At 38.1% G+C, this 18,908-nt stretch overlaps 1 protein-coding gene across 1 annotated transcript in view; it reads left to right on the top strand.

Annotated features, from left to right (window-relative positions):
* LOC109476249 (glutamate receptor ionotropic, delta-2-like) overlaps positions 1-18,908 on the top strand; it is a 47,807-nt gene that overhangs the window by 10,206 nt on the left and 18,693 nt on the right. Inside the window, exons 2-4 of the mRNA XM_019777134.1 lie at positions 12,927-13,047; positions 15,661-15,816; positions 16,444-16,701. Of these exons, the coding sequence (XP_019632693.1) occupies positions 12,927-13,047; positions 15,661-15,816; positions 16,444-16,701 (535 nt within the window). The remainder of the gene's footprint in view (positions 1-12,926; positions 13,048-15,660; positions 15,817-16,443; positions 16,702-18,908) is intronic.

Raw genomic sequence — 18,908 nt, 5'->3', positions numbered from 1 at the left:
AGTGGATACTAGCTGAAACGTCTTGACATTTTCAAAATCATATCCAGTTGCTTGTGCTTGAGTAACTGCTTTTTGGCAATAGGATGAGAATACTATAAGAAGATTTCATCATCGCAATATACTATCTTCAGCGTAAAGCATAAATCGGGTGATTGATATAAAGTTGAATATGATGTAAAAGCAAAGACCCAATCTATTGTAAAACCCATCAACTTGTGATCAACCATTTAATTGACGATGACACAGATTCTGCACGAAATCATTCCCAACACCACAGCCACAAAATAAGGAGAAGATTGGAAAGAGGTTACGAATACTAATGAAGTAAGGCCATGTTGATTTGATTATATGGATGACATCCTCCGGGGGCCCCAAAACTGATGCGCGCGTGCGAATAAAAAAAAGTTTTGCAAAAAAAAAGTTAGTTTTCATTATGAAATCTACGTGGTCATGAGGGTTGAACAAATGGGACAGAATATGGTTTGGCGAATAATCTAATCTTCAAGTTCATTTCCTTACAATTTCGTCTTTTTTCGTTTGATTTTGGCATTCTACGACATTGGTATAGTTTTTACTTATTTTTTTGTAACTTACGGTATATTGTTGCTCATTTTGCAACTGTTTTGTACGATTTACAGTATGGTTGAAAACTTTTTTTTTGGAAACGGCCGAAAATTCATGCGCGCGCGGATGTCATCCATATAATCAAATCAACATGGCCTAATCAACCAAAACTTCCGTTTGAAATAATTCAACGAGATACGTACTTATAAATGAAACAATACAGTCATTTCCTTGGATTTTAAAACAAAATGCTACTGGCATGAGTCTAACTTCAAAGAAAATATCGGATTGCCTTGGCCTCAAAACGTCTGATCAAATTAGATAAATCATTTATTCCTACATTGTTACTCCTAACTACGAATTGTATTTGGTAGACAAAAATTGGATTCATCTTCGTCCTCCTTACGTATAAGTGAGGACTAATCCATTTCAAATATATTGGAATTTTGATGTCAAGAAAATAGACCACCGTACTGTGTGTCAAGGTCGGTCAGAACTTTGCAAATAGTTTGAGCTTTCGATTCACGTAGCGTAGAGTCAAATGCTGCCGCAAATTACGGCAAATACGGTGGTGAAGCCACCTGCTAACACATTCCAATGAATAAATTGCGTTGATATTTATGTTTCATTTCTGAAGAAGGATGTTATGTACAGTGACCTTCCCCGCACTGCGTTCCTGTCTGTCACCCAGAAAATGCGTGGGCTTACCAGAAACGATGTACAGAGTGCAGGCGTTATGGTGACGATATTGTGGAGCGGTGTTACCCCCAGAAGTCAATAGGTGTTTCCGATGAAAAAAATACAGATGGTAATGTGTCTATAGTAATCTTTCTTTCATCTACGGAGGATACGTTTTCGTTAAATTAGATGCAACGGTAGTTATCTCATTTATCGTTAAAAGGAACATTCAAGAGTTTCGCTTTAGGGAATTAATTTTAGGGGTGTTTTCCTATTATTTTACTATATAGGAATTTTAGAGTTTCTTTCTAGTGAATTGATGGAATAGTAGGGGTGTTATTCCATTGACATAAGCAGCACGTAATAGAGGGTGCCACAAAGTGTAAAAATATGTCGTTGCCATTTACACTGTTGCATACTGTATCTAACATGTTCTATGCCTAAATGAGTTAGGATTATACTCAGTTCTGGATACATTTGAACTATCCAGAATCCTGTCTAAGCGTGGTTCTGGAGATACCAAAAACAATGTTCTGGATATAACATTGCATCGTTTCTCTGTCATCTAAAATGGTTTCCCTGAATAAGGACAGGGCACTATAAATCTTATGAAAGCCGCAATCAGCCTGTGCAGTTCTGTAAAAGTGCCACTTTGATGACTATCTACACCTATGACACATATTCGAAAGTAGGTGGACAATTCCATTACATGTAAAGGTACCGTACTAAAGATTTCTATCACCAAGTCATCAATCAACTCTTCTAGTCTGTTAGAAGAAGTGGAGGTGGTGGTGGTGGTGGGGGGGGGGGTACACATTAGTTGACGAGGCCACAAACCAATAGGGCAATCAATAGCAATACTCGTTGACGTGATTGATTCTAAAGGAATATAATGAAATAAAATGACGGAAATCGATTCAGCGAAGGCCAGGTAATGGAAAGACTTCCTGTAATCTATGTCAGGGAATGTCCTACTCTTCCAAATTGATTAAGATATTGTAGAAGTAAGACCTGTGGGCTCCACGGATTTTGGTGTTGGGCAATGATAGGATTTGGTGCAGCGTGGTGCTATATACTAATGTAGTGCAGAAAATGGTAGATTTGACATATTAGAGCCCCGACAACTTTTTGCCACCTAGCATACGTTGTGAAAAGAACCTTACGTTTTCTCCAACTGAATATGATGAATAACTAATGCAGACTTCTAGTGTACATGTACGTGTATATATAAATATATAAACTTCTAGTGCATACTCTAGTATTTTCGAATTCCTCTCGCTTCCTAGTAATAGTGGAGATATAGAAGGCTGTGTGATTATTTGTTTTGTCGTTATAGTAGTTATACGGGATCTAGATTTGTCTGTACTATTCAAATATTTGAAGTGGGATAATTTACTTGACACATAATTGAAAAGATACATAATGACACATGATTGTATGAAATACAGGAAATGCTTAATAAACTCAATTTACAGACGTCAAAGTTTACACGTAGCTCTAGTGCATGTACGATTAAACCTTAAGTTGTTAGACAAAGGCCAAGGCAGTAGTTCGAATAAGGTCTAGGTCGTATTGCAGATTGAGACATTCTCTCACTTATCAGAGACCGGGACTCATAACATTAATAGCTCATCATGGCTCGATCCAGCGTGTCCAGTTTCATTACCAGAGTGCGGCGGCGTCATGTTCGACTGATCAAACACCGGGGCTCACAAATCACAACTGTCTGCGGTTTGATCAACGTTAACGTCCAGTCGTTACTCCTAAGCCCTCTTTCAGAAGCATATGGTATGGTGGATTGATCGAGATTACACACATATATGTGATCCGCACTTTCACCTTATTCCTGACAGGCAGTTCGCTTCATTTCCTCTGTGTTCTTTACACCAGTCCAGGTGATCATTTAGAGTAGGGCATAGAACGCGCTGATATAACTGGCCTCCTCGTATCTACCGATGAAAACCTAGACTTCATTAGAGTCGAAGCCCCTACATACCTCCAAGTTGCTAAGGGCTCAGACTTGAAATTGTCCCATGGTTTTCTCTGTAAATTTAAGCCCATGTCACACATTCAGAACGTTCCTACGACCACTAAACAACCAAGCTTGCCCAAAGTTAGGGAGCATGGTGACCAGATTTAGACCGCACTACCTTTCTGCACGAATCGAATTGATTTTTAGTTAAATTTGAGTCAAATTTGACCCCTATCTGAGCATACCCCGTACACTGCTGACACTCACTAACGCCAGCCAACCTTGATGTCCAACATTGATTTATTAAACTTTTTTATCTTCCCGCAAGATTCATGTAAAGTAATCGTCTTAGTAGTATCGTACAGGATTGCTGACAATCACCATAACAGTTGTCTTGAACTGTTCTGATTGTACAATGTGCAGAGATGTGATTGTACAATGTTCATCTTATCTGCTGCAAACATATTTCACACTTGTATCCTGCCCCCGCCATGCTGGGCGGTTACGGAGCATTGGTCAGGTTAACGAAGATAGCCCCTTCTCCGTGCACAGTTTAATCATAATTGTGCAGTTCATAGCTACTCTACCCACATCCTCTCCACAGCTTCTGAAGGGCACCCTAGTGACGTACGCGGGCTCAAAGTCTTTCAAGCAAGTCATTGCTTCCTGAAATGATTCATTCCGTTCAAGTGGTCATCATGAAGCCGACAGGCAGAAACTATATGTTAAGCCCGTTAGCATCATCCGTCTCTTGTACAGACGTGAGGTGGAATAATGTGTGTCGTGAGTTGTCGGTATCCGTTCTTTAACGTCTTCACTGAACAATGTGGGGTCGTGTGGCATAGCGGCAGAGTGGTCGACTCGGAACCAAGAGGTTCCGGGTTCGAGTCCTGACATGCCACCGATCTTGTGCCCTTGGGAAAGGCACTTTACACGACTTTCCTCACTTCGCTCAGGTGAAAATGAGCATTGTGTTGGTGGTGGCATTGATATAAGTTGAAAAAACTTGAGTGTGCCGTCACCGCGTCTTAAGCTTGTGACTACATGATGGAATATAAAAAAAATGTCTCTCGCAGGAAAGATGCTAGCTTCAAGTATTAGAACTTACAGTGTATTCCTCTCACAAAATTTATAAAATGACTTTGTCTACATGTAATGTAACAATATCTATCAAATCTAGATATAGATACTGGTCTGCTATATGGAACAGGGGGATAAGTCCATTGTAAGGAAATGTAATATGCAAAAGATCAAAATGTGCAAAAGATCAAAACGTATTGCCAGCACTTTTTCCTCTTGTTATGAGCTACTAGCGACAAATTAGAGTCAATGTATGACATTAGGGTTAATTTTCATTCATACCCAGTAATCTGGTTTGTTATTTATAGTCATTGTTTTACAGAAAATGAGATGCAAAGTAACTTCATCTTATGGATGTGGCGTCAGAGTGCTCCAGGTTGATGACGTAGCTTATATTCCCCAGGTATAATTGCGTATTAAATCAAATCAAATCGAAGTATTATCAATTATCAGAGGTGACAAGGTATAACCCTGAATACCCTTTCAGTATGCTGAATAGATTTAAACTTGATTGACATTTTTAGACAAAGTCTGATGGGTGAAGCTTCAGATGGCCCTACGAGCTTGAAAGAACATCAAATGTTTTCCAGGAAATATATTATGACACCAAAGCAAAGTCAAGTGTAGCAGAGGTGACAACACATCACCTCGAATACACTTTCACAACGCTAAATAGATTTACATTTGATTGACATTCCTAGGTCAAGGCTGGTGGGTGAGGCTTCAGAGCGCCCTACGAGTTTGATGACTCATCATATATTTTCCAGGAAATATTTTATGACGCCAACGCAAAGTCAAGTGTAGCAGAGGTGACAATCAGTATAACCCTAAATACCATCTTCAGTATGCTACATAGATTTACATCTGATTGAAGTCTTATTCATCAGCCTTAACCTAGGAATGTCAATGACGATGACGATGACGCAGCGTAAGTTCGATGACGCAGCGTATGTTTTCCAGGAAATATCCTCAAAGCAAATTCAAGTGTAGCAGTGGTGACAACATGCCACATTCAGTACGCTAAAATGTCTTTCCATAGTCGTGTTCTGTTGTTAAAGATTTAAGAGTTTCGCAATGCTTGTTGAGGTAGATTCTACGTTCCAGGAAATTGCTTATCACGTAAACCAAAGTCACTTGTGGAACGGATGCTCGTGACAAAAGTCCCCAGAAACACTTCATTAGACAGACCATTAAGCATGTCTTTTGTTAGATCCGGTAGGAAGATTCCACCCACGCCCTACTAGTGCATCTCTCTAGGCTGCCTACAAACACTCATATCCGGATCCTATAGTACACTACCAAAAATTATTCTTCTTGTTTCTTGTTTCACATAGAAAAACTTTCTTCGTGTAAGAAAAATATTTTGTCCACGAAGTTTTTTCTAAGATTTTTTAAAGAGTTTTCTTGGAGTAAGATTATTGGTTTCTTATTTTCATGTAATTAGACTATAGTTACTTCTAGAATGTTCGTCTTAAATTAAGATTTATATTCTTGCACACATTTTTGCAAATTAAGAATTGGGATCTTAAATACCAGTGTTTCATAAGTAAGTACTTCTTATCTTTAAGGAATTTTTTCTTGCTTCTAAGATACAATTTGCAAGTTAGTAAACATACCTTCCTCTACAGAATTAAGATTCTTGTTCCTAGAAAGTGTTTTTTTTGCTTTTGAGATTGAAGATTGATATGCTTGGGATGCTCCATGAAGTGCAGAAGCCGTTGCATAGTCTCCGGGGTGATCCAGTTAACGGCTAAGAGGATATTGTTCCCAGCGGTGCAGACTTAATTGGAAGCTCCTTCTCAGTTCGCAGACCACGTCATAACCAGATTCATTAACCTTCAGAAACAACAGATGATATTCTAGCAACGACAGTCTATCATGCAGTGGGCTTCTGTACTCGTAGGATACCAAGGAATACTATGCGGTATGACAAGCTTCAAAGAGAATAAGGTAGTACTATGATCTTACTGATACAAAGCCATTGGGTGCCTCTATCTCCTTGTATATCTTATTTCTTAATGTGCTCTTCTGTTACGCACAGCTGAATTAGTACCGGCAATGTTTTAATGGGATGATTTGATATACTCCGTACATTTTGCTGAGTGCATGTTGAGTGCCAATTTTAATGAGAACGATGCTCTATGCTGAAAATATATATCATACAGCGTGTTGCTCGTCATTGGGTGTGTCATTATCTAGACTCATTTTACTTTGTTAATGTTATTTTTTGGTACTACAATTAAACACAAAATTTAGCTTTATGTACATACGCAACAACATGATGTAATGCTAGTATACCTTTGCTTAATATTTCATAGTTCATAGAATAGTTCCAATACTTATTTCTTATTCATTTACCTCGAACTGCAATTTGTCTTATTCTATAAGAGATTAAGATTAAGATGTAACTATTTCCCAGTAATTTCAACATTGATTGAACCATAGATTGGATATCGGAATAAGTTAATGGGTAATTTTCTTCTCCGTGAATGGTAACTAAATTAAAGATGCTCTGACCTAGAAACCTTTTTTGGGTCACTCTAAAATGGTGGCTCGTAATGTTCTATACGTAAGAAAATGTCTCTTCTGTGGATAGAAAAGCCATTGCGATCATTTAGATATACAAGAGCAAACAACATATTTCTGCAAACAAAAATATATAAAAATATATATCAAAACACGACGTACACAAGAAAACTGTTACTAAACCTGGGTACATTTTAGTAACTATCAGACGCCTTAGGTAGCATTGACTACCAAATCTTTACAATGTAGTTGAAGAGGTGTACCAAAACTATGAATTGATATTTGAAGACAAATTTTAGACAGTCCATAGGAAGCAAAAATGTATACATGACTTAATATTATAAAATTTAGTTCTACATTTATGAAAGTCTAACATGCACATGCTTGACTTCCTTTCGAAGAAGGTATTAGATAATATCTATAAAGATATTACTTTTCAAACTTCATTACAATGGCCACTCCCTACAATTAATTAATCCGGGACTGTGCATGATTACATGTCGAACCCTTAACAGGATTTATTGTTAGCTCATGGCGCCAACTAAGTATCTAATTAATGAGTCCATGGCTTCCAAAAACCACTATTATTGGATGTCTAAAAACCCTCTTTCACATTAATAATCTAATCATAAATGAACTATCGCAGAAAAGAAGTAATATCAAGCTTAAGAATTTCTTCCTTCAGTAAAATTCGAAAGAAAACAGCCTTCATTATACAACTATATGAAAGAAAACAGCCTTCATTATACAACAAGTAATTGATTAAGAAAATGTTTTATTTTACCATTTTGATAGTTTACTGCCTTCTTACCCTTATATCATTGTCAATGGATATATGCTATCAATGCTAAAAATGGAAAAAAATTCAATGACGACGATATTTTCTCCCATTCCTTTCTTGTATTCTTCTATTGCATCTGCTGATCTTGCTGGCATATTCAGTGAAGAGTTTTCTAGTCTTATAGAGAGAGCATTTGAAGGTTGCTGAAAGTACTAGAATACAGAGGCCGTTGATACGTAGCCTAGAGTGTCTCTTTTCGTACGGCCTACACAATACTGCTCCCATATGCATTGGATCTCGGCAAATCATCTACAACAGAGAAAAGTTTGACGCAAGACTTGACTTCTTGAATATTTCAACTCGTCAAAACCCTTCTATCTAGGGCCTTATGTATAGCTACGTGTGGGTGGTAGGCGGATGTGAAGGTGTTATATATGATGGAAATACATATGTACTGATTTTAAGATGACTATTAAAGTAACGACCAGCCGTATAGTCTCCAAGAAGATCTTTTGGTGGCCACAGAAGACAGTATCAAATTGGCCAGACAGTATCCATTAGCCAGACAGTATCCTTTAGCTTTGGTGGCAAATGGACACTCCTCTGTCCAATGGATAGTGCCTTGTCACCGTATGATCTGCTTGGAGATGAATGCCGTATATCATTGAGTATATGTTACAGCTCAACTCATGAAAATAACCTAAAGATGATTCTATTTTTTCAATTTTTACAATACTCATTTGGCTGAATTAACAGCAGAGCTGTAGATGAATATGCCATTGGGCTTCTTCCATGCATGCTGCTGCTGAGTTATCATCAATGAGTTATTTGCCTAGCATTTATTTTTATATTCTAGATTGTAAAACTTGATATTATTTTGCTGCTATGAGATCTAAAATATATTACATTTAAAGGGCAGCTACAGTCTATTTGCTAACCATGCACAATAAATTTTATGTTCCTTAACATGGCCAATTTTTGTACAGGAGCAAATCTGTCAAAGTTTACTGATGTATGTAGGCCCTAATGATTAAAAACTGCTGTTATCGCTCGCAGTGGAAATAACTGTGCTCGTATGTGTCGTAAAGTAAATCACCCATTGTGCTTGCTCCAAGATGCACTATGCTAGACTGCCCAAAAAGTACGTAATAGTAATAGATATAAGAAGTCACCCATATCGTTCATGTACCAGCTGCTCAATAATTATGGACTTAAAAACCTTGATAGTTGTCTTGTAAGCGTCCTATACCTAATGTCAAAATTATAGCCCTGGGGTCTGCTGTACAACAATTTACCCAGTACTACGTGTTTTTAGTATCTCTTCGCAATGTATCAATAGTTTTATAGATTAACGTATAACGTGTATTTTAACTGTAAATTGTCTAAAATTCAGTGACTGTCACTGCGAAAGTGCGACAAATACATCTTGAATCTTAAATCTGAATCTAGGAGCACCAACAAGTGGGGCAGCATGGTATGTACATCAATATGGGCTGCCCTTTCTGGTTCTTATGTGATAAATGCCTAACCAGTCGATGCTGAAAATTAGACGGTCCGCCGAGAATACGTTAAAGAAATTAGAGGTCAGTTATTCTTCGATCGCAAGTAATGAAGATTAACTACCTCCCTTGAGCGGTGGTTTGAGATAAATAACCTGTAAGGGAGCTATTATGTGCACCCATACATTTTGCAGTATATCAAATTGGTTTTAAATATAGCCTTACAAAATGTAATTTCGGTATTGGTAATATGTCTGATTGCTTTAGCTCAACGCAAGCTTTACATGTATGACGCTGATATAATCAACAAGATGTATCGAGGGGCGTGTATGTGAACTAGGCTCTAAATGCAGCGGGAATATCATGTATTTTGACGTTTCATTAATTTTATGGCAATCGTTATGCACGGTGATGTTTCAAGCATATGTTCCTCTCGCAAAGTGTTGGAACGAACTGCAGTAAATTGTGAAAATAAAATACAGCAAAAATCAATATTATTTTGCGTTCGGAAACAACTATTCATTAAAGCATTCTCCGTCGTAGAATTAGAATTACGTTTTGACGTTGCAACGTACGCAAGGGAAATGCCTTGGTATGTGTATGACGTTGACAGTGACATTGACACAATGGTGGATAATTGCATTCCAATAAAGTGCAATTAATCACATTCTTTTAATATCACGAATACTGATGTGTGAGTTTCTGACTTAAACGTTTTGTTACCTCTACTGTAAGCGACAGGGATGTACCTTCATTTATTGTAAAAGAGATAATAAAATCAAGTGTCATGTATGCTCTATATGCAGATGTCAGCATATAATTGTACGTGCAGCTTTGTAGATTAGAAACTTTATATGCTTTGGTACGCAACAATTGATGGATAACGGTAAGGCCCATGGGACATCGTCAAATGATATATTTGTTTTTTTCTGCACGCAAATATATTGTTAATGAATCGATTTTTAATGGTAAACATTATGCATTGGCATGTCAATCATTAGAAGACGTATGATAATTATTTTACACGCCGTATGGGTGAACCAATATTGTTATAATTAGTGTTTTTGGAGATGCGTTGGTCCTCTGCTTAGGGAGTTCACCTTTGCCCGATCCACCTTGCAAAAGGCATTTCGTATGCACGTAGAGCATCTTTGATTCCTCTAGATATGGTGTGATGTACTTCAAAGTACCTTTCTGACCTCATTCTACGACAATAAGTGCCCCCGCGCATACGGGCTACCTTAATAACAGCTTGTCCTTTCCGTTTCATTTTCTCCTGGAATTTTCTTAAGGTAGAGTAATAAGGATCAAGCGGAAAGACTATCAAATCGCCGTCTTGGTTGGTTGGTTGGTTGGTGGTCGGGGGAAGGTTCGACAAGGGCTTGGCACAGAATAATCATACGATTCAACCAACCAACTAACCAACCAACCAACCAACCAACCATCCAGTCAACTAACCAACCAACCAACCAACCAACCAAACAGACAGACAAACATGGTTAGTTGAAGTTGGGGAGCAATTTGGTCAGATAGGCTACAACTATCTTTCTATTCACATTTGAGTTAAATTTGAATCAGGTTTGACCCCCGAACACACTCAGGTTTCGTTCCAGTTAAGAGATAGAAAAAACACTAACCATCATGAGATATTTTCACCCCCCCCCCCGTTTTGGTCATAGTACGGATAAAAGAACAGATGGAAAGTCTGCCAAGTTGCATTAAAAATACGTCTACTGTACATAAGTGTATGAAATAGGTTTTATACAAATCTATACAGTTCGTTTCTCTCTTTGGCATATAATGCACATTCTATTACAAAATGGCAATTCATCCGCTATTCTGCCAAAGTTGCAACATTTAAATAATCCTTGTTCCAGTGGGGTGCTTGTATGTCTTCCGGTTACATGCCAAGTTGACCCTGACCTTCCCAATGCGGTAATTGTTGACTAATAAGCATACTGTGATCAGATTGTAGGTTTAATTTCCATGGATTTTCACAGCGGGACTCCAATAACGATCGCAGCGAGACTTAATTCTGACACAATCCAACAATGGTCCATAGAAATAATAAAAACGACTTGCATCCTCGCATGAACCCAATTTATTGAATAAAAGTTTCTTCTTTAAGAGTTTAAGAATGTTAGTATAAAAATATTCTTTTGATTGTGTCATTGATTGGCTGTGGTATGTATGCATGTCAACAGCATGACTCCAGAAGTTGTTAATGGATCTTAATGATTTTTACCATAGTAGGTGAGTAAAGGTTGTGTAAGAGAAGGTTAAGTTTAAAAATGGTTTCCTGGCGTTTTCCTACGGTGCTGCAATAGGCTGTGACCTTAAACCAAGTAATCTGGGGGATATTTTATGGCCAGCACTTCGTTCAAACTAAATCACCTCGCAAGACCTTCATTGCATTCGTGACTGGACATACGGTGACTACATTATAACTTGGTGCTTGCTTACTCGCGCACGGCTCTTACATAACAGGTAATTACACACTGGACCAGAGGTATTGCCTTTGCCTTGAGTTGATACATTGACGTCATGTTTCTTGTGATCTGAAAGCAATTGGCAATCAAAAGCGTCGTTCCGACTTGTAATGGCATAATAAATATGCTCAAAGGGCTTTGTCTTGGTACGTTCCGACTATCAGACGCTGTTTTGAGTATGCTCTTTATCACTTGCATCAGTACAAATGTCCTTTGTTAGTGTTCCTTATTGTAGATATCTATCGTATGTATAATGCAGCGCATTACATTCATAACTATGTTTGCACCTTGGTTGTACATGCTAGTGATACAATATTAATCTACACATCATTTGCGTTCTAACGATACAATGTCACCTTTAAAATGCTTTTCATCACTAGTTACATCAGTATAATTTCTCCTATTGCAGATCTTTATTAAAGATATTTATCAACGCATAGCTCATAGCGTATTCCATGCAACGCATTACGTTTACTCGAGTATTGTATACATCATCTTGGTTATTGATACAGAACTTCATCTATTGGTGGAAAGTTCTGCCGTATAGAAAACTTTATGCCGTTTCTTTCTACAATCGAATCTGTGGAAATGCACCCCGTGATTATCAAACTAACCGTACCCTTCTATGCTTTTAATTAGTTCAAGCGTGGGTGGTAATGACTTTACTCAGTACAACCAAGGGGGTGATGGGTTCCCTTTAATTCACTACTTATTACCTTTTAGTCATTCTTAGCGCGTTCGACGTAACGGTGCCCTTTCCTTTAAGTAGGTAGAGAGAATACCTCTCCGCATTCTAATCCAAACTAAAGATCACAATCAAGGAGGCTGCGTCTCCAAAGAAAGGTGGTTCGACGTCATTATAGGAGCAAAACCTTTGAAAGGTCACCAGACTGTGGTGTCGATACCATCAAATAGAATCTGCTCTGAAGGCCTTTCGAAACCCTTTTGCTCACCGCACCTAAAGTGTAGAAAGACGGGTAGCAAAGGACTTCTACTTATTGTAATTATCTAACTGAATGTAATTAATAATATATATATATATGTTCATTATATAGGCACAACTGTATACCATATAAATGATTTGCATTGATTAAAGGAAGGATAACATTTTTTTATAATTACATCCAATTAACGTAGCAAAACATTATTAATGTTTCAATAGAAATATTTACATAAATACATATTTCACACCGACCCTAATTCTTTCAGGACTGAAACAGGAAACATAAGATTTTTTCATAGGCATTGGTATCTTTGTATTCTCAATCTGCCAGATTTACTTACTTGTCTCCATCTTTTCCTTTTAGGTTTGATGCATCTTAATCGATGATGACTAGAGAGGCAAATGGTTTCTTGTCATCAACAATGGCATCGGCGTCCTTGGTCCCACGGATTACCATATTTTGCATGGTGATGACGTCATTTCCGTTGAAAGGAATATCAGCTGTGGTCGAGGAAGTGCGTATAGGTAAATACTTTCTGACTGATTTTTCATATTTATTTTTCATGATGTAACAAGTAATAATTTATATATCCTGCAAGTAAGTATATTATAACGTTAGCCAAAATTGTCATGTGTTGGTACATTCTATGATGAAGTTTTATACTTTTGATCAACACCAGTTCAGACGGGAGGGGGGCTTTTGAAGCCCATTGCCAATTTTCATCATCTTTAGTGCCTGAACGGCTTGCGCTAGAACCACCAAATTTGGAGACTTTTCCTAAAATGTATCTGGCAACAATTTCATTTTGATAAGATAAGTAAAATGAATTTTTGTGTTGCTATGGCAACGGGTTTCTGACAGGCAGTTTTTGGAAAAGTCAGTAATTTTGGTTTAAACATTAACATTTTTAGGTTTTTATGTTTAATTACACTTCCATTCTAATATTATTGACATCTGAAATTTTAGTGGCCCTACGGTAAGTGTTAACAGCTTGATTAAGATATCCCCCTTGAAATATACTGAATACTAAAATATTAACAGTTTTGAGACATGGAATGACATGTTCACCTTGCTCATAGAAAGATATTTCTACTACTAAGCCAGACTGTTCAACAAAAGAAGACACTCAGACAAGCTTATCGTCAGTAAAACATTAACTGTCTCCTGGCGCGAAGCGCGTCAACGCTTCTTTTAAGTTCAAGGAAAAGAAGGTCAGAAAATACCCAAAGTGTTTTAACCCAGCGGTAAGGCGTATCGGAGTGTGGAAAACTAAGATAAGCCTTTAGTGAATCAATCACAGCTTTGAACATCGTTTACCAGTCCTAGTAAGTCTGTGTATTGCTCACACAGTGAGGATCTATAGTTCAATGGGTGCATGGGATCATTAGTGACATGACCATTTATAGATTGGAGTAACATTTACCTGGCTTATCTCAGATACACGATGTGATATATTTATAGATGGCAGTGAGGTAGATGGAAGTAACTTCAGTTTCGCCAGTTTCGTCTTAGTTATGTATGTTAAAATGTTCGAATTGCCATGACCCAGTTGCACAATACTTTGCCTTTAAAGCTTCTGTCACACATAGCTGAAGATGGCCTCCTGGACATGGCCGAACTCCTCCCAACCATGGTTTGGAGTAGGTTGGGACGGTGGACGGCAGGTTCAGCCATGGTTGGTCGGTGGTCGGGCGAGGTTGCTAGACAATTTGGACTCAAATTTAACTCAAATTCGACTCAATTCGTGTTGAAAGTTGTCGTGGCCTTAATCTGGTAAGACCGCTCCAGAACTTCAGCCAACCTTGGTTGTTCAGTGGTCAGGGAATGGTTCTGAATGTGTGAGAGGGGCTTTGCTTTAGTCTCAAGTGGAATATGAATAAGCACCGCTCTATTTGGCATAGATTTGCTGGTAGCGCCTTGGGACAATCTTAAAGTCTTTAGTGGGTGACCCTGAAGGATGCCCGCCTCGGTGTCCCAAATTAACTGACCCCGCAGGCGCATTATATTAAATGGGGATCAATTTATTCCAACGGGAAGCGAATGTATGAAGGTAATGCTAAAGCTGGGCAGTACGTCATGAGTTTTAATCTATTTTAACGAAGACGACGCAAGCATAAATGCACAGTTAACGCTTTCTAATACTTGCAATCAACATGATGTACAGTGTCTATAGCAAGAAGCCTGTGTCATTTGAAAATTCAACTGGTTGGGATTTTTTTTGTTCCTTAAAAAAAAACAACATTCTAACGTACAGATGACATAGAAATTATCTTGGCATTTAGATTGTCCAAAGATCTTGTGAGATTGAATGAAGATAATAGAATGGGTTCCTCCGAAGTAATAGATACTTCATAAAGTAGTAAATGTCCTTTTTGAACAGTTTAGGGCCTCAAAGTTAACACATGAAGATACAGCACTTTGTTTCATAATTTAAGTGCATGTTTAAGGGTTTGCAATTAAAGGATTACTGTTTATTCTCGAATGTGTCGTTGTGAATAGGCGGGTGCTGAGGTTAAATACCGAATGGTTCCCCTGCCCCGGTGATTTAAGTCCAGTCTATGTCATTAGTAACATTATGTGACAAATCATGAGACACGTGAGGGCAGTTTTTCACCGCGAGAGAAGTTTAATCATGGAGCAGGATTTATAGAGGCCATTAAGGGTTAACCTAAACACACCTGCTCTTAAAACACTTAAGTCGAAATCCCTCACACAATGCATGATACGTCGTCGTTTTTACAATGGATGTAAATATCAGTTAAGAATGGTAGTAGTTGCGTTTGACATCCGATGCCTTAGGAAACTTACCTGACATGCATTGCTGTTGTTTACGTAACTATTCTCAGACTTACCTTGGACATAATCACGTAATAGCTAAAAAAATAACAACTAAATTAACATATGCAGGGCTCAGTTCACAAAATTTGAGATTTAGCAATAGGGATTAATACAGAAAATACAGGTAAAGTGTTTCGCCTAAAGCAACCGTATTCAGACATATGCGGCATTCATCACCATTAGCAAAGCCCGTTTTTATAGTGGGAAACTTTCTTAACAAAGTTTCCAAACTTTTGTACCTTGTTTTGCTCAGCCATGCCTTTGCCAAAATGTCTCGTACTTTTCAAAGGTGCAGTGTTTGAAGAGAAGAACTCGGAAGAAGAGAACGCCTTGCGGTTGGCGGTGGAAAAGATCAACTCTGACAAGAACATCCTCCCCACAGTCCGTGTAAAATACGACTTCCTCTATCTTACGAGTCAGGACACCTTCTCTGCAACAAAAGAAGGTTTGTATGAAAGACTGATAGAGAGAATTGTAGATAGATCTTATAAAACGTTAACCTCTTTTAATAGAGGTGTGTTTTCTTCTTGCTATGAATAATGAACATTGTGAGCTTGCATACGATGCACACGTTCATTCTCAGTGCCACAGCAAGTAACGGCAGAAGGTGGGCCAGAAAAACAAGAATTCTGTATTTTTAATAGGACATCATAAAACAATAGATGATACCTATATATTGTGCTAAGATTACTACCTACTATAACCATTTCTCATTGAATAAACTTTGAAAAATAAAAGTATTTAATCATTGTACAAATGGTTTTAATGTAGTGTGAACATCACATATACACAACCACCATCACATAAAAAACATATAAGAATACATCATTGCAACAAGGGAAAAACAAAACATTAAATCAGAGCCTTGTCTTGACTCCTCTCTTCATATCTATCTGTCATCTACGTTCCGACATGGTAACAAACATGCCCATTTTTGGCAGGTTGACCATATGTACCACTGTCAAAGGGCACAAAATTTCAGGCGAAAATTAATGCGCGCGCTTATGCCATCCATAAGTTTCTTTTAGTGGAAAGAACACACAGAAACGTTGACTTCCATTTCTTGTTTCAGGTTGTAATCTATTGGCGGGTGATCCCGTCGCTGTCATCAGTGTGACGTCATGCGTCAACGCTCTTTCTTTACAGTCCGTCTGCGCAGCCTTCCACGTCCCTCACATTCATGTCCCGGATGAACGTTGTGACGTCATTTCCGCCCAAAGGTTTGCCCTCAGCACGTCTCCCCACGGAAGAGAGATAGACTCTGCCCTATCAGACTTGATCGCGCAACTGAAGTGGAGGAAAGTTGTCTTCTTTTACGATGATCAAGGAGGTTTGTGAAGCTTCACTTACATAGAAAATTGCACACCAAGAACGCTGCTATGAGTGGGCTCATGGTCCCAACTGCGCATGTGCGTCGCGGTGCATTGTGGGTAATATCTCAAAGTTGAAAGGCTTGAGACATTTAAAAAGATACCTAAATTTGGCATACTACCCACATTGCGCATTTCGGGATCCATGAACCTAATTATACAACTATGTGTCATATAGGAACTAACAGTTATATGCCTCCTATGCTTATACAAACCAATGCTTTCTTGGGAAAATTAGACTTGACATTTTGTCTCGTAAGTTATAATTATGATCTTTTTTTTGTAGCTCGCCATATTGTTTCAAAAACTACATATGCGCAGTAATGCCAGTTGCTGGTGATTAGAACCCAACTGTTGACTGTGTACTCCATAAAACAATTCTAGAAAACAGTAAGATTTGATAGGCATTATTCAACGGACAAAGAAAGACGTTTAAACAAAAACACCCTTCTGATTCTATTAAACACCTTACAAATCAGACTTCCAGGTCTTAATTCACCGCAATCAATTCACTTAAATGTTGAAAATTAACGCCACAGTGAACATACAGCCAATTCAGAACATAGCATCAAGGCTTGTGTAAAACGTTCTTTGAGAACATATACCTATTGCTTAGATGGCTTTTGTATTCAAAAGCCGTCTGTTGCCGAAAAGTGTACTCAACAAGCTTAATAACGTACGTAAGGGCAGAGTAGTTATAAATAAATGCCTCCATCCGCTCTAACCACACACCGTGTTATCCTTCCATTATAAGACACGTAACTTGTTTTGAGGAAACCTCGGAACGGTATTCAATATGGCACGAAATCCATTTACAGTTAGCTAAACCACGGGGGAGATCACTATTGATTTGCAAAAAGTTATTCGAAAAGTCTAACGTATATCCTGAAGTCTATTATGATATTATATTCATTACAATTACTGTACAAGTGGCTGTTTCACGTGTATCATATTTCCTTTTCAAATTATGTGGTATAGGATTTCTGGTTTGCAAAATTAAAAGGCTCTTAAAAGAATTGACAGTCAAAGATGAAAAATCTTATTCAAGATGAGATGCATATAACTCTAGCGCTATGCATGACAATAAGGGACAAATAATTTGGTAAAAGTTTGTCTCCTCGGTACAGCCATACAAATGAAGGTGTTATGTCCAAACTCAACGATTGTCTTTAAATTATGCCCATATCATTCCTACACCACACACACGGACACACGACTGGAGTATGAAAAACTACCTTCTCATACAAATGTCCAAGTTCAATTCCTGCCCGGATAAAGATCCTATGTCATAAATTTTTATTACAATAACACAAAGTGTGGCGGCTAGAGCTTCAGAACGCCGTTAAGGGCCTTTGTGCGAAAGCCGAGGCGGAGCACACTTAATTCTGCTGCGGTAATTGTATATTGGCAGCCCTCTATTCTAACCCGGACTAAGGCATGCTTGAACTTAAGGAGGAGCGCGAGCTGAATCTTAAACATGACCTAGGAGAAAGAACAGGCAGGAGTAGGTTCATGTAGCTTACGTGAGCAAACCTCTGGATATATTTTTCTGTAAAATCTTTTAAAATAATACGTTTTTAATTGCAAAATTATGCTCGAAGGCTAAGACTTTACAGAGTCAAATATACTGTACGATAGAAAACAGTACTAGAAAACTATGCTCACACAAATGGCGTAGAATTAAGTTTGAGTTGAATTTGAGTTAACTGTTAACCATGCCCCGACCTACTCCCGACCAGCAGCCAACCACCAGCCAACCATGGCCCAACCTCCCGTTCACTCCTGCATATCGTAGCCTTTTTCGGGGTCCATTTCTCGCAAGGCCATAGAATTTCCGATCTAGCATCTAAATTGAAGCCCTCTGAAATTATCTTATCTTTGTATCAAATTCATTGAGAATTTTCAGAATTTGTTTTCAGTAAATCTGGTGAAATATTCCCAAAAAGCAAACGGAGGGACGCGGGTACCAGGGACAGCCTGGTGCATTTTATCTTTACATTTTTAGACTATCTATTGAATCTATTTAGTAAAATTCTTTTTAACAAAAATGAGAGATTCCCTAACACCAACGTCTTGCATTCCGGATGAAAATTAGAAACACATTTTCCCTAGGTCTATCTATGAGCTTAATGCTGTGTTGAGCGATTGTTCTGCATACTGAAACAGA

This window comes from Branchiostoma belcheri, unplaced genomic scaffold, assembly GCF_001625305.1.
Source record: "Branchiostoma belcheri isolate BF01 breed outbred unplaced genomic scaffold, Haploidv18h27 scaffold37, whole genome shotgun sequence".
NCBI classification, from domain to species: domain Eukaryota; kingdom Metazoa; phylum Chordata; class Leptocardii; order Amphioxiformes; family Branchiostomatidae; genus Branchiostoma; species Branchiostoma belcheri.
The sequence above is the reverse complement of the archived record's forward strand: the minus strand, read 5'-3'. Positions and strand labels throughout refer to the sequence as shown.